Source organism: Myxine glutinosa, chromosome 4 (assembly GCF_964187855.1).
Source record: "Myxine glutinosa chromosome 4, kmMyxGlut1.1, whole genome shotgun sequence".
Classification (NCBI taxonomy): domain Eukaryota; kingdom Metazoa; phylum Chordata; class Myxini; order Myxiniformes; family Myxinidae; genus Myxine; species Myxine glutinosa.
In genome coordinates this window covers 135,970,791-135,993,964 of record NC_136264.1, presented here as the reverse complement: position 1 = coordinate 135,993,964, position 23,174 = coordinate 135,970,791, and the positions used below count along the sequence as shown (strand labels likewise).

At 58.9% G+C, this 23,174-nt stretch overlaps 2 protein-coding genes across 2 annotated transcripts in view; both read left to right on the top strand.

Moving 5' to 3' along the window:
* Nucleotides 1-23,174, top strand: part of LOC144891816 (uncharacterized) — a 1,036,251-nt gene that overhangs the window by 182,603 nt on the left and 830,474 nt on the right. The gene's annotated exons all lie outside the window — the stretch shown is intronic.
* On the top strand, nucleotides 1,645-23,047 carry LOC137425283 (solute carrier family 15 member 4). The gene is made up of 12 exons (XM_068113550.2): nucleotides 1,645-1,859; nucleotides 9,841-10,010; nucleotides 10,269-10,482; nucleotides 10,596-10,747; nucleotides 10,880-11,005; nucleotides 11,266-11,381; nucleotides 11,541-11,748; nucleotides 12,210-12,302; nucleotides 12,425-12,593; nucleotides 17,566-17,724; nucleotides 22,472-22,630; nucleotides 22,724-23,047. The coding sequence occupies exons 1-12, from the start codon at nucleotides 1,811-1,813 to the stop codon at nucleotides 22,828-22,830; spliced, it is 1,722 nt and encodes a 573-aa protein (XP_067969651.1). The 5' UTR covers nucleotides 1,645-1,810; the 3' UTR covers nucleotides 22,831-23,047.

Below are 23,174 nucleotides of genomic sequence, written 5' to 3'. Positions count from 1 at the left end.
CGCGCCAAGGTGCACCGGCACACCCAGGCCCCGTTGGCCCTGTTCACGGTGCCGGAACGCCGGTTTGACCACGTCCACGTGGACCTGGTGGGACCTCTGCCCCCCTCGCTGGGTTTCACCCACGTCCTCACCATGGTGGACCGCACCACCCGGTGGCCGGAGGCCGTGGCCTTGGTGTCGGCGACGGATGTCGCGCAGGCTTTCATCGCCACCTGGGTCGCCCGATTCGGCGCCCCCTCAGACATCTCGTCCGACCGCGGCCCCCAGTTCACCTCGGAGCTCTGGGGGGCAGTCGCGCAGGGGCTCGGGGTCTGGCTGCACCGAACCACGGCCTACCACCCCCAGGCTAACGGCCTGTGTGAGCGATTTCACCGCTCATTGAAGGCCGCGCTCCGGGCCACCCTCCGCGACGGCGGCTGGGTCGACAGGCTCCCCTGGGTCCTGCTGGGCCTCGGGACGGCGCCCAAGGAGGACCTGCGCGCATCCGCGGCGGAGTTGGTCTTCGGGCAACCGCTGCGGGTGCCGGGCGAGTTCCTCCCCGACTCCACGGCACCATGGTCCGCGGCACAGCAGCGCTCCGCTCTGCAAGAGACCGCCCAGAGGTTCGCCCCGGTGCCAACGGCATGCCACGGGCACCCACCGACGCACGTCGCCCCGGAGCTTCGCACGGCGGAGTACGTCTTCGTCCGCCACGATGCCCACCGGACACCACTGCGGCCCCCGTACGACGGGCCTTTCCGCGTGCTGGAGACCGGGGCGAAGCACTTCACCCTGGACATCGGCGGTACTCCTGACCGCGTTTCTGTAGACCGCCTCAAGCCGGCCCACCTCGACGTGGACCATCCACCGCCAGTGGCCCGACCCCCGCATCGGGGCCGCCCCCCTGCGGGCGGACCCCCGGCACCGCCCAGCCCCGCCGCCCCCCGGTCCTGCAGCTGGAGGCATCCCAGATGGCATCCCTGCATCCCAGACGCCGCCAGTCGCCAGGGGGCGCTTCGGCCGGGTCATCCGTTTGCCCCGCAAACTGACCCTTCAGGTGCGCGGGGATTCTGGGGGGGAGCGTGTGGCTGACACGAAAGCACTGACGTGGTGACATCACCCCGCACACCAAGTGGGGATGGGCCACGCCAGGGAGAGAGGCGTGGCCTCACGATATACACGGGGCGCGCAGCCCTGAGCAGCTTAGTGCTGCAGCCTGCAGTTTGAGTACTTTCAAATTTCAATAAAGACTCTTTTATGAACCGCGTTGGCCGCTTGCTCCTTGCGTAAGCATTAGCGCGCGCAGCAACGCGCTTCAGTATAGTCTAATTGTGCCTTTTCCACACTGCCCGAGAAATCGGGATCACATGGTCAGGTGTACCGGATACACTTTTCCCACTGAGCCAAAAGCACCCTCGACTCTGCAAATCGGTTTGAAAATTTATAAAAGAAACGGGACGATCAATATAAATCCCCCATTCTTCTTCTGATTAATTATTAACATTTTTTTTTTACTTCATTCTTTCTTGCATATTATTATTTTTTTGCCGATGTGTTTTGGTGAGTGGCGTATATAGAGCCTCGCGTTTCTGAAAACGACATTAAAAACAAAAAGAGAATAGAAGACATGAAGTGGCCAAACAAATACAATCTCACTTTGCGTTTGCACGTATCTGCGTCACGACGCAAATGTGAGCGTCATCACGGCAGTCTCGTGATATGACTTCACTGATCGCTAAATTAAGTGGTGTAATCAAACAGTAGGAGACGCAGAAGACCCAAAGTAAAAACGTGTGTGAAATAGAGAACCTTTAATCTATTTGAATGGGTCATGGCGAACTCGAATCCAGGAGAACAGGATCCGCTGCTCAGACGCGGAGGTGAGTTTATGAACCGCAATGAAACTGCTTGACGAACAACAACTTTATTGTGTTCATGGTCCTTGTACAACATATCCTGTACTCCTTCCATGGTCGGCCTCTGGCTCCCTCGCGCCGTCTGCCCCTCGCGAGGGGAATCGGCATGGGGTTAAAGGTCCAACGTGGTAGTAAACAACACATACGGAGGCTTTAATTATTATGGAGGTGCAGTGGTTTGGATAAGAGTCGGGCAAGGGGCACCATTGACCATGCCTGGGCGAACACTGCACATTGATGGAACAATATAAGGGCAATGAACAGGGAGGGACACGTACGGCGCGAGGGGCAGACGGTGCGCGGGGCAGACGGCGCGAGGGGCAGACGGTGCGCGGGGCAGACGGCGTGAGGGGCAGACGGCGCGAGGGCCAGACGGCGCGAGGGACACGTACGGCGCGAGGGAGACGTACGGCACGCGGGGCAGACGGCGCGAGGGGCAGACGGCGCGCGGGGCAGACGGCACGAGGGGCAGACGGCGCGAGGGGCAGACGGCGCGCGGGGCAGACGGTGCGCGGGGCAGACGGCGCGAGGGGCAGGTGGGGCAGACGGCATGAGGAGCAGATGGCGCGCGGGGCAGACGGCGCGCGGGACAGACGGCGCGAGGGGCAGACGGCGCGCGGGACAGACGGCACGAGGGGCAGACGGCTCGAGGGGCAGATGGCGCTAGTACGTCTTCGTCCACCACGATGCCCACCGGACACCACTGCGGCCCCCGTACGACGGGCCTTTCCGCGTGCTGGAGACCGGGGCGAAGCACTTCACCCTGGACATCGGCGGTACTCCTGACCGCGTTTCTGTAGACCGCCTCAAGCCGGCCCACCTCGACGTGGACCATCCACCGCCAGTGGCCCGACCCCCGCGAGGGGCAGACGGCGCGAGGGGCAGACGGTGCGCGGGGCAGACAGCGCGAGGGGCAGACGGCGCGAGGGGCAGACGGCGCGCGGGGCAGACGGCGCGTGGGGCAGACGGCGCGCGTGGCAGACGGCATGAGGGGCAGACGGCGCGTGGGGCAGACGGCGCGAGGGGCAGACGGCGTGCGGGGCAGACGGCGCGAGGAGCAGACGGCGCGAGGGGCAGACGGTGCGCGGGGCAGACGGCGCGAGGAGCAGGTGGGGTAGATGGCGCGCGGGGCATATGGTGCGCGGGGCAGACGGCACGAGGGGCAGACGGCGCGAGGGGCAGACGGCGTGCGGGGCAGACGGCGCGCGGGGCAGACGGCGCGCGGGGCAGACGGCGCGAGGGGCAGACGGTGCGCGGGGCAGACGGCGCGAGGAGCAGGTGGGGTAGATGGCGCGCGGGGCAGATGGTGCGCGGGGCAGACGGCGTGAGGGCCAGACGGCGCGAGGGGCAGATGGCGCGAGGGGCAGACGGCGCGCGGGGCAGATGGTGCGCGGGCAGACGGCGCGAGGGGCAGACGGCGTGAGGGCCAGACGGCGCATGGGGCAGACGGCGCGAGGGGCAGATGGCGCGAGGGGCAGACGGCGCGAGGGGCAGACGGCGCGCGGGGCAGACGGCGCGAGGGGCAGACGGCACGAGGGGCAGACGGCGCGCGTGGCAGAAGGCGCGCGGGGCAGAAGGCGCGAGGGGCAGACGGCGCGAGGGGCAGACGGCGCGCGGGGCAGACGGCGTGAGGGCCAGACGGCGCATGGGGCAGACGGCGCGAGATGCAGATGGCGCGAGGGGCAGACGGCGCGAGGAGCAGACGGCGCGAGGGGCAGACGGCACGAGGGGCAGACGGCGCGCGTGGCAGAAGGCGCGAGGGGCAGACGGCGCGAGGAGCAGACGGCGCGCGGGGCAGACGGCGCGCGGGGCAGACGGCGCGAGGGGCAGACGGCACGAGGGGCAGACGGTGCGCGGGGAAGACGGCGCGAGGGGCAGGTGGCGCGAGGAGCAGATGGCGCGAGGGGCAGACGGCGCGCGGGACAGACGGCGCGAGGGGCAGACGGCGCGAGGGGCAGACGGCGTGAGGACCAGACGGCGCGAGGGACACGTATGGCGCGCGGGGCAGACGGCGCGAGGAGCAGACGGCGCGCGGGGCAGACGGCGCGAGGGGCAGACGGCGCGCGGGGCAGACGGCGCGAGGGGCAGACGGCGCGCGGGGCAGACGGCGCGCGGGGCAGACGGCGCGCGGGGCAGACGGCGCATGGGGCAGACGGCGCATGGGGCAGACGGCGCGAGGGGCAGACGGCGCGAGGGGCAGACGGCGCGCGGGGCAGACGGCGCGAGGGGCAGACGGCGCACGGGGCAGACGGCGCGAGGGGCAGACGGCGTGCGGGGCAGACGGCGCGAGGGGCAGACGGTGCGTAGGGCAGGTGGGGCAGACGGCGCGAGGAGCAGATGGCGCGCGGGGCAGATGGCACGAGGGGCAGACGGCGCATGGGACAGACGGCGCGAGTGGCAGACGGCGCGCGTGGCAGACGGCGCGCAGGGCAGACGGCGCGCAGGGCAGATGGCGCGAGGGGCAGACGGCGTGAGGGCCAGACGGCGCGCGGGGCAGACGGCGCGAGGAGCAGATGGCGTGTGGGGCAGATGGCACGAGGGGCAGACGGCGCGAGGGGCAGACGGCGCGCGGGGCAGACGGCGCGAGGGGCAGACGGCGCGCGGGGCAGACGGCGCGCGGGGCAGACGGCGCGCGGGGCAGACGGCGCGTGGGGCAGACGGCGCGAGGGGCAGATGGCGCGTGGGGCAGACGGCGTGAGAGGCAGGTGGGGCAGATGGCACGCGGGGCAGACGGCGCGAGGGGCAGACGGCGTGCGGGGCAGACGGCGCGAGGAGCAGACGGCGCGCGTGGCAGACAGCACGAGGGGCAGATGGCGCGCGGGGCAGACGGCGCGAGGGGCAGACGGCGCGTGGGGCAGACGGTGCGAGGGGCAGACGGCGTGCAGGGCAGACGGCGCGAGGGGCAGACGGCGTGCGGGGCAGACGGCACGTGGGGCAGAAGGCGCGAGGGGCAGACGGCACGAGGGCAGACGGCGCGAGGGGCAGACGGTGCGCGGGGCAGACGGCGCAAGGGGCAGGTGGGGCAGACGGCATGAGGAGCAGATGGCGCGCGGGGCAGATGGCGCGAGGGGCAGACGGCGCGCGGGACAGGCGGCGCGTGGGGCAGACGGCGCGAGGGGCAGATGGCGCGCGGGGCAGACGGCACGAGGGGCAGGTGGGGCAGATGGCACGCGGGGCAGACGGCGCGAGGGGCAGACGGCGTGCGGGGCAGACGGCGTGCGGGGCAGACGGCGCGAGGAGCAGACGGCGCGCCTGGCAGACAGCACGAGGGGCAGATGGCGCGCGGGGCAGACGGCGCGAGGGGCAGACGGCGCGTGGGGCAGACGGCGCGAGGGGCAGACGGCGTGCGGGGCAGACGGCACGAGGGGCAGACGGCGCGCAGGGCAGATGGCGCGAGGGGCAGACGGCGTGCGGGGCAGACGGCACGTGGGGCAGAAGGCGCGAGGGGCAGACGGCACGAGGGGCAGACGGCGCGAGGGGCAGACGGTGCGTGGAGCAGACGGCGCGAGGGGCAGGTGGGGCAGACGGCATGAGGAGCAGATGGCGCGCGGGGCAGATGGCGCGAGGAGCAGACGGCGCGCGGGACAGACGGCGCGAGGGGCAGACGGCGCGCGTGGCAGATGGCACGAGGGGCAGACGGCGCGCAGGGCAGACGGCGCGAGGGGCAGATGGCGCTAGTACGTCTTCGTCCACCACGATGCCCACCGGACACCACTGCGGCCCCCGTACGACGGGCCTTTCCGCGTGCTGGAGACCGGGGCGAAGCACTTCACCCTGGACATCGGCGGTACTCCTGACCGCGTTTCTGTAGACCGCCTCAAGCCGGCCCACCTCGACGTGGAACATCCACCGCCAGTGGCCCGACCCCCGCGAGGGGCAGACGGCACGCGGGGCAGACGGCGCGAGGGGCAGACGGTGCGCGGGGCAGACGGCGCGAGGAGCAGACGGCGCGAGGGGCAGACGGCGCATGGGACAGACGGCGCGCAGGGCAGATGGCGCGAGGGGCAGACGGCGTGAGGGCCAGACGGCGCGCGGGGCAGACGGCGCGAGGAGCAGATGGCGTGTGGGGCAGATGGCACGAGGGGCAGACGGCGTGAGGGGCAGACGGCGCGAGGGGCAGACGGCGCGAGGGGCAGACGGCGCGCGGGGCAGACGGCGCGCGGGGCAGACGGCGCGCGGGGCAGACGGCGCGTGGGGCAGACGGCGCGAGGGGCAGATGGCGCGTGGGGCAGACGGCGTGAGAGGCAGGTGGGGCAGATGGCACGCGGGGCAGACGGCGCGAGGGGCAGACGGCGTGCGGGGCAGACGGCGCGAGGAGCAGACGGCGCGCGTGGCAGACAGCACGAGGGGCAGATGGCGCGCGGGGCAGACGGCGCGAGGGGCAGACGGCGCATGGGGCAGACGGCGCGAGGGGCAGACGGCGTGCGGGGCAGACGGCGCGAGGGGCAGACGGCGTGCGGGGCAGACGGCACGTGGGGCAGAAGGCGTGAGGGGCAGACGGCACGAGGGCAGACGGCGCGAGGGGCAGACGGTGCGCGGGCAGACGGCGCAAGGGGCAGGTGGGGCAGACGGCATGAGGAGCAGATGGCGCGCAGGGCAGATGGCGCGAGGGGCAGACGGCGCGCGGGACAGGCGGCGCGTGGGGCAGACGGCGCGAGGGGCAGATGGCACGCGGGGCAGACGGCGCGAGGGGCAGGTGGGGCAGATGGCACGCGGGGCAGACGGCGCGAGGGGCAGACGGCGTGCGGGGCAGACGGCGCGAGGAGCAGACGGCGCGCGTGGCAGACAGCACGAGGGGCAGATGGTGCGCGGGGCAGACGGCGCGAGGGGCAGACGGCGCGTGGGGCAGACGGCGCGAGGGGCAGACGGCGTGCGGGGCAGACGGCACGAGGGGCAGACGGCGCGCAGGGCAGATGGCGCGAGGGGCAGACGGCGTGCGGGGCAGACGGCACGTGGGGCAGAAGGCGCGAGGGGCAGACGGCACGAGGGGCAGACGGCGCGAGGGGCAGACGGTGCGTGGAGCAGACGGCGCGAGGGGCAGGTGGGGCAGACGGCATGAGGAGCAGATGGCGCGCGGGGCAGATGGCGCGAGGAGCAGACGGCGCGCGGGACAGACGGCGCGAGGGGCAGACGGCGCGCGTGGCAGATGGCACGAGGGGCAGACGGCGCGCAGGGCAGACGGCGCGAGGGGCAGATGGCGCTAGTACGTCTTCATCCACCACGATGCCCACCGGACACCACTGCGGCCCCCGTACGACGGGCCTTTCCGCGTTCTGGAGACCGGGGCGAAGCACTTCACCCTGGACATCGGCGGTACTCCTGACCGCGTTTCTGTAGACCGCCTCAAGCCGGCCCACCTCGACGTGGAACATCCACCGCCAGTGGCCCGACCCCCGCGAGGGGCAGACGGCGCGCGGGGCAGACGGCGCGAGGGGCAGACGGTGCGCGGGGCAGACGGCGCGAGGGGCAGACGGCGCGAGGGGCAGACGGCGCGCGGGGCAGACGGCGCGCGTGGCAGACGGCACGAGGGGCAGACGGCGCGCGGGGCAGACGGCGCGAGGGGCAGACGGCGCGAGGGGCAGACGGCGCGAGGGGCAGACGGCACGAGGGGCAGACGGCGTGCGGGGCAGACGGCGCGAGGAGCAGACGGCGCGCGGGGCAGACGGCGCGAGGGGCAGACGGTGCGCGGGGCAGACGGCGCGAGGAGCAGGTGGGGCAGATGGCGCGCGGGGCAGACGGCGCGAGGGGCAGATGGCGTGAGGGCCAGACGGCACATGGGGCAGACGGCGCGAGGGGCAGACGGCGCGAGGGGCAGACGGCGCGAGGGGCAGACGGCGCGCGGGGCAGACGGCACGAGGGGCAGACGGCGCGCGGGGCAGACGGCGCGAGGGGCAGACGGCGCGAGGGGCAGACGGCGCGCGGGGCAGACGGCACGAGGGGCAGACGGCACGAGGGGCAGACGGTGCGTGGGGAAGACGGCGCGAGGGGCGGGTGGGGCAGGTGGCGCGAGGGGCAGACGGCGCGCGGGACAGATGGCGCGAGGGGCAGACGGCATGAGGGCCAGACGGTGCGAGGGACACGTATGGCGCGCGGGGCAGACGGCGCGAGGGGCAGACGGCACGCGGGGCAGACGGCGCGAGGGGCAAACGGCGCGAGGGGCAGACGGCGCGCGGGGCAGACGGCGCGCGGGGCAGACGGCGCGAGGGGCAGACGGCGCGAGGGGCAGACGGCGCATGGGGCAGACGGCGCGAGGGGCAGACGGCGCGAGGGGCAGACGGCGCGAGGGGCAGACGGCGCGCGGGGCAGACGGCGCGCGGGGCAGACGGCGCGAGGGGCAGACGGCGCACGGGGCAGACGGCGCGAGGGGCAGACGGCGTGCTGGGCAGACGGCGCGAGGGGCAGACGGTGCGTAGGGCAGGTGGGGCAGACGGCGCGAGGAGCAGATGGCGCGCGGGGCAGATGGCGCGAGGGGCAGACGGCGCGTGGGACAGACGGCGCGAGGGGCAGACGGCGCGCGTGGCAGATGGCACGAGGGGCAGACGGCGCGCAGGGCAGATGGCACGAGGGGCAGACGGCGTGAGGGCCAGACGGCGCGCGGGGCAGACGGCGCGAGGGGCAGATGGCGTGTGGGGCAGATGGCACGAGGGGCAGACGGCGCGAGGGGCAGTCGGCGCGAGGGGCAGACGGCGCGCGGGGCAGATGGCGCGAGGGGAAGACGGCGCGCGGGGCAGACGGCGCGCGGGGCAGACGGCGCGTGGGGCAGACGGCGCGAGGGGCAGATGGCGCGCGGGGCAGACGGCGCGAGGGGCAGACGGCGCGAGGGGCAGACGGCGCGTGGGGCAGACGGCGCGAGGGGCAGACGGCGCGAGGGGCAGACGGCGTGCGGGGCAGACGGCGCGAGGGGCAGACGGCGCGAGGGGCAGACGGCGCGCGGGGCAGACGGCGCGAGGAGCAGACGGCACGCGGGGCAGACGGCGCGAGGGGCAGACGGCACGAGGGGCAGACGGCGGGAGGGGCAGACGGCGCGCGTGGCAGAAGGCGCGCGGGGCAGAAGGCGCGAGGGGCAGACGGCGCGAGGGGCAGACGGCACGCGGGGCAGACGGCGCGAGGGGCAGACGGCGCGAGGGGCAGACGGCGCGCGGGGCAGACGGCGCACGGGGCAGACGGCGCGAGGGGCAGACGGCGTGCGGGGCAGACGGCGCGAGGGGCAGACGGTGCGTAGGGCAGGTGGGGCAGACGGCGCGCGGGGCAGATGGCGCGAGGGGCAGACGGCGCGTGGGACAGACGGCGCGAGGGGCAGACGGCGCGCGTGGCAGACGGCACGAGGGGCAGACGGCGCGAGGGGCAGACGGCACGCGGGGCAGACGGCGCGAGGAGCAGACGGCGCGTGGGGCAGACGGCGCGAGGAGCAGACGGCGCGAGGGGCAGACGGCGCGCGGGGCAGACGGCGCGCGGGGCAGACGGCGCGCGGGGCAGACGGCGCGCGGGGCAGATGGCGCGTGGGGCAGACGGCGCGAGGGGCAGATGGCGCGCGGGGCAGACGGCGCGAGGGGCAGATGGCACGCGGGGCAGACGGCGCGAGGGGCAGACGGCGCGCGGGGCAGACGGCGCGAGGAGCAGACGGCGCGCGTGGCAGACAGCACGAGGGGCAGACGGCGCGCGGGGCAGACGGCGCGAGGGGCAGACGGCGCGCGGGGCAGACGGCGCGAGGGGCAGACGGCGTGCGGGGCAGACGGCGCGTGGGGCAGAAGGCGCGAGGGGCAGACGGCGCGAGGGGCAGACGGCGCGAGGGGCAGACGGCGTGCGGGGCAGACAAACAATATAAGGGCAATGAGATTCCTGGATCTCCATTCTCATAGTCATCAGCATTTGTCATGAACTCTTCCAAAGAGGCACATTAACGGTGTAACGTAACGTGTACCTTGAACATGCCGTTCCATTTCAGCCTCCCGTAGGTCCCACATAGCATGCTCCCCTCGGCTGGCCGGCACTGCCGTCATGTTGGTTGTGGGCCTGGAGAGGACTGCGTTCTACGGACTCAGCAGCAACCTGGTGTTGCTGCTCAACTCCATTCAATTCAACTGGGATGGGGTTCATGCAGCCATTGCCCCACAAGTATCCACGCACCTGCACATCACCTGTTCCTTTTTGCACTTCATGTCAATCTTGACATTTCTGTTGATAGGTTGCTTTGTCTTATCCCTTTCCCTCATGTTCGTTCATCCCCTTGTTGTCCCAATGTCGGTGCATAGTCTTCCACCACATGTCACTTTGCTCTTTCATGAGCCTAGATGTTGATTACAAAAATAGAAATGTGCAACATAATCTCCAGGCAGCCTGAGACCATATATCCTCTGATCCTCTCTCCATCAGGTGCTTGCAGCAGTGATGTATGCTACCTCTCCACTCTCCGGCTGGCTTGCAGACGCCGTCCTCGGCCGATTCGTGGCGATCGCCCTGAGCCTGTGCTTGTACCTCGGTGGAGCATTATTTATTCCCTTCTTATCCAATCGTGACACCGTAAACCAGTGGTGTGGCTTCCAACTGGAATATGACATTGAAAACAGAAGCTGCTTGCCTGAAAAAGGTTTGGCAGAGTCACGAGATGGTGTTGTATGGTGTTGTACATCATGGTGTTGCTTGCCAGTGGGTCACATATCCAAAAACCTTACTCGCTTAACCACGGCTGCCTTTTCTCAGGATTGGGAGTCAGTTTGATGGAGGACGTCCCCGAGTGTCCGACTCAGCCTCAGCCTCAGTACTGCGTCGGGATTATTTACGGAGGTTTAGTCTTGATGGGCGTTGGTGTGGGGGCGATGAAAAGCAACATCGTACCATTTGGAGCCGACCAGGTGGCCAAGCGCGTGTGAGAATAAAAGATTTAGCTTCAACAGTGTCCGATCATGACCTAACGATTTGGTGGATACTTTTTGTGGTGTTTCCACAACAATAGCTCTCGCCTATCTCCATGCCCCTGCCCGCAGGTCCGGGTGCTCGGTCCAGGTGCTGTGAGGACATTCTTTTTCTGGTTTTATTGGACCGTGAACTTGGGAACCGTTGTTGCCTTGGGGGTGGTTTGCTACATACAACAGAACATCACCTTTTTTTTGGTAATGTTGTGGAAAATGATATTGAAATATAATTGTGGAAATTGTGGAAAATTGTGGAATTGTTGTGGAAATGATATTGGCAGTGATTACGGTTTAAATCTGACAATGTTGTATTGTGAGGCACATTAGATTATCTACAGATACACTGCTAGACAACTATGAAAAAATGGGTACAAAGTTACTCCCCAAGTGTCCAAGGCTCACGGAGCTTGCACTACGCATCTTGACTTCCTTTTTCCCTCATTACTGTATTACCACAGGGTAATTCCATCTCGGTGTCGTGCCTCATTGCGAGCACCCTCCTCTTCCTCGCTTTCTGGCCTACGTACATGTCTCGCCCTCCAAGCGGCAGTCCTCTCTCGCGACTTTTTCGCCAGTGAGCTACGAATCAAGTGACCAGTTAGGGATTGAACTTTGGATCCCGAATGGCTGAGATGATTCTCAAAGTACCGGTGTTGGTATTGAATTACCAACAACCGGTATTGAATTGCCAACGACAAAAGTACCGGTGTTGAATTCTCAAATTCTCCAACAGGTGTTGCGGATATCTTGGAAGTGTGCCGGGAAAGGGACAAGTGCTGGTCAATGGAGAAGAAGAGGTGCAGGAGGGGTTACAAAGTGACTCCGTGTGTGAAAGAGAGGGAGATGTGCACATAAGAGAAATGGAGAGGAGTAGAAAACACCTTTCTTATATTCTACTGGTGTTCCTTGCACTGGTGCCCTACTGGATGGTCTACTTCCAGGTATGTTTGTGTATCGTTATGGTTTTTAGAGCAATTTTGGACACCTGTTCCACATTCACAATATGCCAGGACCAGACATTGTTTGAGGCCTCCTCATTGTTTACTCCTCGGTTTTATTGTGTGTGGACTTTGTTCTGACTCTAGTCATCTTGACATGCCAGCAGACTTTCTGGGGTGATAGTCATTGTTGCACAAAAACGAGCCGGCACCCGACTAAAATTGTCAGATTGGCGCTTCGCAGGTGTGGTGATGCGTCACAAATTGCACTGTCCATATAATGGATGTGCCCGTTGTGCCCTCTGGTGGTGTACATTAAAATATCCCACATTGTCTTTTCCAGAGGATGCTAGTTATTCTCATCTCAAGGTGGGAATAATTGGAGTCGTAGTTGTAGTTATTGTTATGGGAAGAGTTTCAATTGGGTCATTTGTTATAAAATGTCAAACGTGCTCTCTTGCCAGATGCAGACGACATACTTGCTGCAATCCCTCCACCTTTTTGTTCCTTCTTTCTCCGGTTCATCAAACTCCTCTGCTTCCCCTTTTCCGACCCAGGTCAGGCATGTTGTAGAATGCATTCGAGAAACGATGCTTTTGCTGTTCGTCCACAGGCAAGAAATTTTTTCCTTCCTTACCCGTGATGCACAGCAACACTGAGATGGCACATGTCCCTGCAGCTGCCAGCGGCCTGGCTCACTCTTTGCGACGTCCTTCTGCTCCTGTTGCTGATTCCACTTTGCGATCGCCTCATCTTCCCCTGGCTTGAGAAACGAGGCCGTCTACCTTCGCCCCTCTTGCGGATTGGATTGGGAATGGCCTGCAGCCTCACCTCTGTCATGATTGCTGGTATTTTTATTAGCCTTTATATGACCTCTGCGGTCTGAGCTTAGATTTGCGAGGAGCTCATGGTTAACAAATTTATTGGGGTTGTATGAAGCAGTTTCTGATTGGGAGTGAATGAGGAAAGTGCAGAGGATGAAGTATATCAAGACTTTCAGAAGGCATTTGATAAGATATCACGTAGAAGCCTGTTAGCTAATGTTAGGGCCTGTGAAGTCGCTGGTAGAGAAGCTATCCTGATTAGTGGTAGGAAGCAAAGAGTGGCTGTGAAGGGAAGAATGTGTGACCGGGAGGTTATAGGTAATGGTCATTTCTCAAGGATCAGTACTAGGACTGTTGTTGTACTATATATATACAGTCACGTGAAAAAGTAAGTACACCCCATGTAAAGTTTTGACTTTTTCAACATATTTCAACATACAGCTATTTGATCTTCATTTCAACAATATTGATAGATATAGGTGATATAATACAACAAATATCATGAAACATTTAGATTTTGTAGTCCATTGTATAATTCAAATAAACATAATTGCAAATTTCGCATGTGGAAAAAGTAAGTACACCCCGACATTTATCACTACTTCAAATACCTAAAATTAGAATCAGGTGCACCAGCTCAGGTGCAAATGATTAGAACATCGTTAGAGAGGATCTTGGAGGAACTTGTCTTATTTAAACCTCAGACATTTCGTTTGGTTTGCTCTTTGTTGTTGAAGTGTGCGGCGTCACCATGCCTAGATCAAAAGAGCTCTCTGAGGCCTTCAGAAAAGTTATAGATGCCTACGAGTCTGGGAAGGGATTTAAAAAGATCTCCAAACAATTTGAAATCAATCATTCGACTGTCTGTTGGAGATCTGAAGATCAACTGAAGATCATCCAGAAGTGGAGAAGATTCCAAATAACTGCCAACTTGTTCAGGCCAGGCCGCCCCAGCAAGTTCAGCCCGAGAGCAGACCACAAGATGCTGAAAGAAGTCTCTAAGAACCCCAGAATTTCATAATGGGACCTACAGGTAGCTCTTGCCACTGTTGATGTCAAAATGCACGAGTCTACCATTAGAAAGAGGCTGCACAAATTTGATCTACATGGGAGGTGTGCCAGGAGGAAACCTTTGCTGTCCAGAAAGAACATCAGGGCAAGACTATAGTTTGCCAATGAACACCGAGGCAAAGACCAGCACTTCTGGAACAATGTGCTCTGGACAGATGAGTAAAAGTTAGAGCTTTTTGGCCACAGTACCAGTAGACATATTTGGCGAAAACCAAAGACAGTATTTGACCACAAGAACCTGATACCAACTGTAAAGCATGGTGGTGGAAATATTATGGTTTGGGGCAGCTTTGCTGCATCAGGGCTTGGGCAGCTCACAATCATAGAATCCACTATGAATTCTTCATTGCACCAGAGGGTGCTTGAGGATAATGTGAGGCCATCTGTCGGAAAGTTGAAGCTCAACCGAAGGTGGACCTTGCAACATGACAATGACCCTTAACATACCAGTAAATCCACCAATGAATGGCTGAAAAGAAAGAAATGGAGGGTTCTGGAATGGCCAAGTCAAAGCCCGGATCTAAATCCCATCGAGATGTTGTGGGGGGATTTGAAATGAGCTGTGCATGCAAAAAACCCCTCAAACATCGCACAGCTGAAAGAATTCTGCATGGAGGAGTGGGAAAAAATTACTCCCAGTCGATGTCAGAGACTGGTAGACAGTTATAAGAAACGCCTACTTGAGGTTGTTTCTGCCAAAAGGGGCAATACCACCTATTAGAGCCAAGGGTGTACTTACTTTTTCCACATGCGAAATTTGCATTTATGTTTATTTAAATTATACAATGGACAACAAAATGTAAATGTTTCATGATATTTGTTATGTTATATCACCTTTATCTATCGATATTGTTGAAATGAAGATCAAATAGTTGTATGTTGAAAAAGTCAAAACTTTACATGCGGTGTTACTTACTTTTTCACGTGACTGTCGTGCTGTTTTACGTGTTTGACTTCTATGCATTCCTAAACCGCTGGACAGAATGAGTTGAAAACTGGTGGTTCTCCTTGGGGTGTGGTTGGAAGGTTTCAGGCGATTGAAAAACAAACAAACAAATGGATAGCCCCTGGGGTTCAGGGTCAACGAACATGTAAAATATCTAAGTATTGCATGTATCGTATAGCACCACTTCCAGTGTGAGGGGTATTACAAGTTATAAGGAAATATGCCAATTCCAGGCATGGAGGGAGAGGGAGAGAGAGAGAGGGAGAGGGAGGGAGGGAGAGGGAGGGAGAGGGAGGGAGAGGGAGGGAGAGGGAGGGAGAGGGAGGGAGGGAGAGGGAGGGAGAGGGAGGGAGGGAGAGGGAGGGAGGAGAGGGAGGGAGAGGGAGGGAGGGAGAGAGAGGGAGGGAGGGAGAGAGAGGGAGAGGGAGGGAGGGAGGGAGAGAGAGGGAGGGAGAGAGAGGGAGGGAGAGAGAGGGAGAGAGAGAGAGGGAGGGAGAGAGAGAGAGGGAGGGAGGGAGAGAGAGGGAGGGAGGGAGGGAGAGAGAGGGAGGGAGGGAGGGAGAGAGAGGGAGGGAGGGAGGGAGAGGGAGGGAGGGAGAGGGAGGGAGGGAGGGAGAGGGAGGGAGGGAGAGGGAGGGAGAGGGAGGGAGGGAGAGGGAGGGAGGGAGAGGGAGGGAGGGAGGGAGAGGGAGGGAGAGGGAGGGAGGGAGAGGGAGGGAGAGGGAGGGAGGGAGAGGGAGGGAGGGAGGGAGAGGGAGGGAGGGAGGGAGAGGGAGGGAGGGAGGGAGAGGGAGGGAGGGAGGGAGAGGGAGGGAGGGAGAGGGAGGGAGGGAGAGGGAGGGAGAGGGAGGGAGGGAGAGGGAGGGAGGGAGAGGGAGGGAGGGAGAGGGGAGGGAGAGGGAGGGAGAGGGAGGGAGGGAGAGAGAGGGAGGGGGAGGGAGAGGGAGGGAGAGGGAGGGAGGGAGAGGGAGGGAGAGGGAGGGAGGGAGAGGGAGGGAGAGGGAGGGAGGGAGAGGGAGGGAGAGGGAGGGAGAGGGAGGGAGAGGGGGAGGGAGAGGGAGGGAGGGAGAGGGAGGGAGGGAGGGAGAGGGAGGGAGGGAGGGAGAGGGAGGGAGGGAGAGGGAGGGAGAGGGAGGGAGAGGGAGGGAGGGAGAGGGGGAGGGAGGGAGAGGGGGAGGGAGGGAGGGAGAGGGAGGGAGGGAGAGGGGGAGGGAGGGAGGGAGGGAGGGAAAGGGAGAGGTGGAGGGAGGGAGGGAAAGGGAGAGGTGGAGGGAGGGAGGGAGGGAGAGGTGGAGGGAGGGAGGGAGGGAGAGGTGGAGGGAGGGAGGGAGGGAGAGGTGGAGGGAGGGAGGGAGGGGAGAGGTGGAGGGAGGGAGGGGAGGGAGAGGGGGAGGGGAGGGAGAGGGGGAGGGGGAGGGAGAGGGGGAGGGAGGGGAGGGAGGGAGGGGGAGGGGAGGGAGGGGGAGGGAGGGGGAGGGAGGGGGAGGGAGGGAGGGGGAGGGAGGGGGAGGGGGAGGGAGAGGGAGGGGGAGGGAGGGGGAGGGAGAGGGAGGGAGGGGGAGGGAGAGGGAGGGAGGGGGGGAGGGAGGGGGGGGAGGGAGGGAGAGGGAGGGAGGGAGGGAGGGAGGGTGAGGGAGGGAGAGGGAGGGTGGGAGGGAGAGGGAGGGTGGGTGGGAGAGGGAGGATGGGAGGGAGAGGGAGGGAGGGTGGGAGGGAGGGGGGGGGGGAAATGACAGGGCTATAGAAAAGGCCCCTTTATATTTTATGTGCCATGTGGCAAACTTATAGAAAATAAGGGACACCAAAAAATCTTGTGTGCATGCTGGACTACCCTCGCGTTCCTAGGAGGAACCAAGTGATGCTCTAGAAAAGTTCATATAAAGGGGCAACCCTACGTTCTGGCAAATAAAATACATTTACTTCTTCATGCAGCTGTATGAATCAAATTGGCGCTCTTTATATTAACTTTTCTAGAGCCGTCTGCCCCTCGCGCCGCGATTAGATTTACAAAAATATTAACGTTACGTTATCATTATTTCGAAAATGATATTGCTATCAAAAAGCCGAGGCTAATTCCTTCCTTTCCTGGTTATTAATATTCGTGCCAAACAACGCTCATCATTGATCATGAACCATACACTGCTTCAATCCATAAACTCTCCATTCACGGCATTGGGATTAAAGTGTTAGGGTTATATTTACTATATTATTATTATGAAAACGATACTACTGAAACGATACACGACTGTATCAAGAAACCTGGGATTAATTTGTCCGAAGTGGTCCGAAGGTGAGGCATAAGGCCTATACGTACCGTTTTGTTGGAAGAGACGAAACGTCTATGCTTTCGATATCTGATGGTCATTTTAACAATCGGTTTGTTTGTGTTTCATGCTGAATGAAAAACGTTAAGGTCGAGCATGGCGATTGTGATACATGACAGGATCGACGATGTTTTCGGCATGAACGAAATTGGAATCAAAATGGTGGAGTGTGGAGAGTCAGCCGCCGTGCCGCCGTAATGACATCAGACATAATCGCATCACCCTGTCATGTGACCAGAGTCTCAGCTCTGATTGGTATACGTTTGAGGGGACATACATACATACGGACGGACAAACACTGTTCTATACGGCTTTGCCCGAGGGGCTGCGCAGTAAAAAATATTTCACATGCAGAAGTTTTACCTCAATACCAAAAAAAATTAAAGGTTAGGAGTAAAACAATTCAAAACTTTTTTTTGCCTTATGTAGCTAAGAACCACCCTACTGTATATTTTATGCAAATGAGGCACCCTACTTGTATTGTGGAGTTTCTGCCATCACGGTTTTATATCGACAGGCTGGATATTCAAGTATGAGGATGTGTGATTCAACTGTGGAAGTCTCTGTGCCTATAATCTCATTTCCCAAAGCTTGGAAGCAAACTGATCCTCCTGCCTCGATTGGCCAAACTCTTCATCTTCTTGTGATGTGACAGGCTTTCTTGAGGTGGTGCGCTTGGGTAAGGTTCGGCAGGGTGAGATGCGAACGCAGTGGATTGGTGGAGTGGTGTACAATGCTGCAGACCTCTCCATTGCCTGGCAGTTGCCCCAGTTTGCTCTGATTGGTGTTGGGGAGTTGCTCGCAAGTATAGCAGGTAAGCTGCACCTGCCGGATCAGTGTCAAGCTACATGAGTTTGACTTAACTTGGACTCCTGAAAATTAAAATGCAGATCGACACAAACCTAAGGCATTTCACAAAAAACTAGAGCTTCCAGGGAAGCAGAACTCAACTGAACTGACTACAACAACAACACAACATGCATTTTAAGGCCATGTTCCCTGCTAGAGCGGGGGTTAGCCTTGCGGTCCCCATGACAATCTTCTCCATTTTGCCCTATTTTCTGCATCTCTCCTTGTTAACCCCCTTGCCCGCATTTCTTCTTCCACCATCTTTAGCCAAGTCTTTCTCGGTCTTCCCCGTCCTCTACTTCCTTCTACATTAACTTCCATCACTCTTCTCAACCAGTCACTTTCATCCTTCCTCAATACATGACCAAACCATCTCAACCTGTTCCTCTTCACAGCATCAATCACAGGCAATATTCCCATCATCTTTCGCAATTCATCATTTGTCTTCCTCTCTCTCAACGATACTCCGCACATCCATCGAACCATTCGCATTTCCACCCTTTCCAGCCTTCGTTGCTGCTCTACGTTCATTACCCATGTCTCGCTCCCATAAATCATAACACTTCTCACACATGCAGCATACACCTTTCCCTTCAGCTTCAGCGACACTCTCCTCCTCATCAGCACGCCACTCAGTTCCCGAAACTTCTTCCATGCACATCTCACTCGAGCAACCGTTGCCGAGTCTGATCCACCTTCTCCATTCAGCATGTCTCCGAGGTAGCAAAATGTTTTCACACCTTCCAGCTTCACGCCGTCTCCAAGATCCAACTCAACATTTCCTCCATCTGCAGCTCCCTCTGTGCACACCTTACATTTGAATGTAGCTGCCACACTAGTTAATGACCCTCTCAGACCACTACATTTTTGATGAACCCACTCAGCACACATTGTACATTGAATGGAGTTCACTCCGACACCCTTCCTGCACACAGCACAGGGCCACTTCCCAGTTCTTTCCACCTCACCACATGCTTTACCACTTGCCATCACCTTTGTCTTTCCGATATTCACCTTCAGACCTTTTGTCTCCATACATTCCTTCCACTTGTTCATCTTTTCCTTCAGTCCATCCATACTTTCCGCAATCAACACCAGATCATCTGCATACAACAACTCCCACGGTAAACCCTCCTTTACGGTCTGAGCCAGCACCTCCATCACAGCTACAAATAGTAGTGGACTTAGTACCGACCCCTGATGCACTCCCACCTTCACCTCAAACTCACCACTGTTCCCGTCCTTCGTCCTTACAGCTGTGCGTGCTCTTTTGTACATTGCCATCACTACTCTGATCAACCATTCCTCCACTCCTAACTTCCTCAATGCCCATGTCAATACTTTGCGTGGAACCCTATCGAATGCTTTCTCCAGATCAACAACTTCTTCCTCTTATCCATGTACTTCTCCTGCAACTGCCTCACAATGAAAAGCGCATCTGTTGTTCCTCTTCCTGGCATAAATCCAAACTGCATTTCGTCGATCTTCACTTTCTTCCTTATCCTCCTCTCCAACACCCTTTCCAATACCTTCATTCCATGCTCCAATAACTTTATCGCTCGGTACGAGCCACACTCCAGAGGGTCACCTTTCCCCTTGTATAGAGGGACGAGGGTACTCAGTTCCCAATCCACTGGAATGCGGCCTTCTTTCACCACCAGATTACAGATCTCTGTCATTCTCTTCACACCCCAACTTCCTGCTGCCTTCAACATATCTCCCACAACTCCCGTCGGCCCTCCCGCTTTTCCACTCTTCATTGCTTTTATCGCTTCCTCAACTTCCTTCTCAGTTATCTTCTCTGCCGGTCCTAAAACTGGGTTACTCTCTATGTTGCCATCCCATTCATTCTCTGTATTCAACAGCATTTCCATATATTTTTTCCATCTTCCTTTAATTCCATCTGGGTCGACAACGATTTGTCCCACTTCATCCTTCAAGCAACTCACCCCCATCACATCACACCTCTCTTTCGCTATCTGCTTTGCAATCCTGAATACTGCTTTCTGACCCTCTTCCGAATCCAAGCGTTCTCCGAACATTTTCCTACATGCCTCCTGCGCCTTTGCTACCTCTTTCTTTGCAGCCTTCCTGGCTGCCTTATAACTTTCATGCTCTGCTGTTTCTGCTCCCGTACCGTTCGCCTTCTGCCACTCTTTGAACTTCTTCCTCTTCTCGTCAATCCTCTTTCCAACCTCAACATCCCACCACCATGTTTCCGAGTGCCTCGGTGGTCCTTTTGTCCATCCACATACCTCACCAACGGCTCCCAACAGACTAGCTTTCATTGACATCCAACCACTTTCAAGCTCAACCACATCATCCTCTACCCTACTCAGCCTCTCTTTTAATGCCTCCCTTACTGTCACCTCTTTCAACCTCCACACCTTCATTCTCGGTTGGTACTTCACCCGCCGAGCTCTCCTCGCACCTTTCACCCTTATGTCGCAGACAACCAAGTGGTGCTGTGAAACAGCCTCCTCCCCCGGGATCACCTTTGTGTCCCGGAGGTGCCCCCTATCTCGCCGACGCACCATCAGGTAGTCAACGGTTGTCGTCGACCCACCTGACGTGTATGTAACAAGCTTATTGTCCTCTTTCTGGAACTGAGTATTACAAATCAACAAATCAGCTCCATCAGCAAACTCGAAAATCCTTACACCTTCTCCATTTCTCACACCATATCCGTAACCCCCATGAACTCCCTCAAAACCATCCATACTCCTTCTCACATGTCCATTCAGGTCTCCTCCCACCACAACAACTTCCTCATCTTTCACGTTTTCCATCAGCTTCTCTATCGCACACCAGAACTTGTCCTTCTCTTCATCGCTTCGACCAACCTGCGGAGCATATCCCGAGATGACGTTCACCAAGAGCTTTCCAATCATCATTTTCACCATCATCAACCTATCACTCACTCGTCACACTCACCACACTGTCTACAAACTCCTCAGAAAACAGGACACCAACACCATTCACGCCCTCCGGGCACCCTTGCCACACAAACTTGTATTTCTGTCCCTGCCTACCCTTCACCATTCTCACACCACTTCCCTTCCATCTCGTCTCTTGCACACAACATATGTCCACTCTTCTTCTGACCAATACCTCCACCACTTCTCCTGATCTCCCTGTCATTGTCCCCACATTCCATGTCCCAAACCTCAGAAACCGATCTCCACTTCGGGCTGCACCCTGCCCATATGTACTTGTGATTGTCATGGTTCTCTTTTTTGAGGCAATGTTTTTATGGCCGGATGCCCTTCCTGACGCCAACCCTCTTAGTCGTCTCTTACGACACGCAGGGATACGGTGTACCTATTCTGACCAGGGTACACACTGGGAAACGTTTAAAACATGTAAATTCTGGGGTGGTGGGGGGGGGGGGGCGTCAGCATCACGGCTGCGGTTTAAACATATTCCAACAATATCCAAACAGAACGATGAAAAAAAAAAAAAAAAAAATCCGGGAAAAGTCTCCAAGCGAGAACGTCGATTTGAGAAAGAAGGAGCAGAGGCGGAAGAAAACGAGATACAGGGGGCGGGGCACAAGCCGAGACGAGGAGGAGAGCGAACAAGCACGTGTCCGGGAGGAGAGAAAGAATCAATATAGAATTATTTGTCTAGGGAGGTGAGGTGAGGGGGAGAAAACAAAATAAAAGAAACAAGCAATACAGCGAAGGAAATAACCCAAACCGACAAAACACCGACAGGGGGAGGGAAGCCCCAAGTCACCAGGCCGCGCACGAGGTACGACCCAGAAAACGATTAACTACACACAAGTTTGCACGAACCACAAACCAACACCAACTAGAAACACACAATAACACGTACACAGCAAAATAACCAGTGGAAATTTGACAAAGACAAGAATGGGAAAACACTCAAACTTCGATGCCGTGGAGAGCTCGAAGCACGCCTCACTCGCCCGAGGAACCGGAAGTCTCGCTCGAACTGAACTGACTGGACAACTTTAAACTAGCACTCTTCTTCTTCAGCTTCGGCATCCTGAAATTAAAAAGATTTTTGTCAATTTCTATATATACATTTCACTTCCGTAAATGTTGTGTTCACTTTTCTCAGTTTCAGCATCCTAAATTCTTGTGCTTTTCTTAAGAGCTGAAAACAATATGGCGGCCTATGGTGGCCATTTTGTGACGGATCGGGTTGGAATGCAATAGCAACCTACCTTGTGTGGTAAGGGTTAAACATTCTAAGTTTGATCAAAACCTGTTAATATTTGTGGACGCTAGAGTGTTAACGTCGTTTTCATGACCAAAAACAAAATGGTCGCCTAAGTTCGCCATTTTTCAACGGATCGGGCTGAAATGTAATACCAACCTGGTCCTTGGGGTAAGGATGCTGCATGTCAAGTTTGATCAGAATCGGTTGATATTTGTGGATGCTGGAGTGTTAACGTCGAAAGGTTGACGGACGAGACGACGACGACGACAGACGACGGACGCCGGAGGGTTCAGTATGTGATGAACTCAACTGGACGGTAGTCCAGTTGAGTTAAAAATGCCGCCATCGTCCAATGCATTGCAATTGCATGCAAACGCAATGTTGGCATTGGTTTCATATACCATAAGCATCAAAGCGATGCCAGCAAATTGGTAGGAAATGGTGCGCTATGAACGGGGCCCTCGTGGCCTTGGCTCTGTCTTATTATTTAATATCTATCTGTGATGCGATGTGATGTTTGGCAGGCCTGGAATTTGCATATTCTTCTGCCCCTCGGCATTGGCAAGGTGCTGTCATGGGATTCTTCTACTTCTTCTCTGGCTTAGGGGCTCTGCTCGGTGGCGCCTTGCTCCAGCTCGTGGCTCTGCCCCAATTAGGCTGGATGCATTGCAAGAACGACTTTGGTAAGTAAACAGACGAGAATAGTAACGGAGGTGCAGAAATTAATCAACTTTAATATCAAACCTCATCTTTCTTTTTTTTTTAACCTCCCTTAGGAAACATCAATGGCTGCCATCTAGATTACTACTTCTTCCTCCTTGGTTTTATTCAAGCGGTGACCCTCTTCCTCTTCATTTGTATTGCTCCTATTCACCGGCACTGATGGAAACACCTCCAAATAGCAATTCAGCGTCGGTCTTCCTCAGGGAAATCCCAAATGAGTGCAATATAACTGCCGGAAGGATTCAGTTAGAGGCTGCATTGCATCGTCACTTCTACGCCTTATTTCCCCATATTTCTCTCAAAACGTTTAAATGATTCACTGTAGCTAAGAATGCACATCATTGGACTTTTATTACAATAAAGATATAAAGTTGTGATTTGTATAACTCTCTACACCTCATTCCCCATCCCCCATATCTTACGCATCATTCCACCGAACACATACACTTCCCCATCATCATCATCATCATCATCTTTAACCAAGCAGTTGGTCAGTCTGTTTGC

Coding starts and splice junctions, on each gene's coding strand:
- LOC137425283 (XM_068113550.2), top strand. CDS start 1,811: ATGGCGAACTCGAATCCAGGAGAACAGGATCCGCTGCTCAGACGCGGA. Junction 10,748..10,879: donor TACCATTTGGAGCCGACCAG/GTGGCCAAGCGC, acceptor CCCTGCCCGCAG/GTCCGGGTGCTCGGTCCAGG. Junction 11,749..12,209: donor ACTGGATGGTCTACTTCCAG/GTATGTTTGTGT, acceptor CTCTCTTGCCAG/ATGCAGACGACATACTTGCT.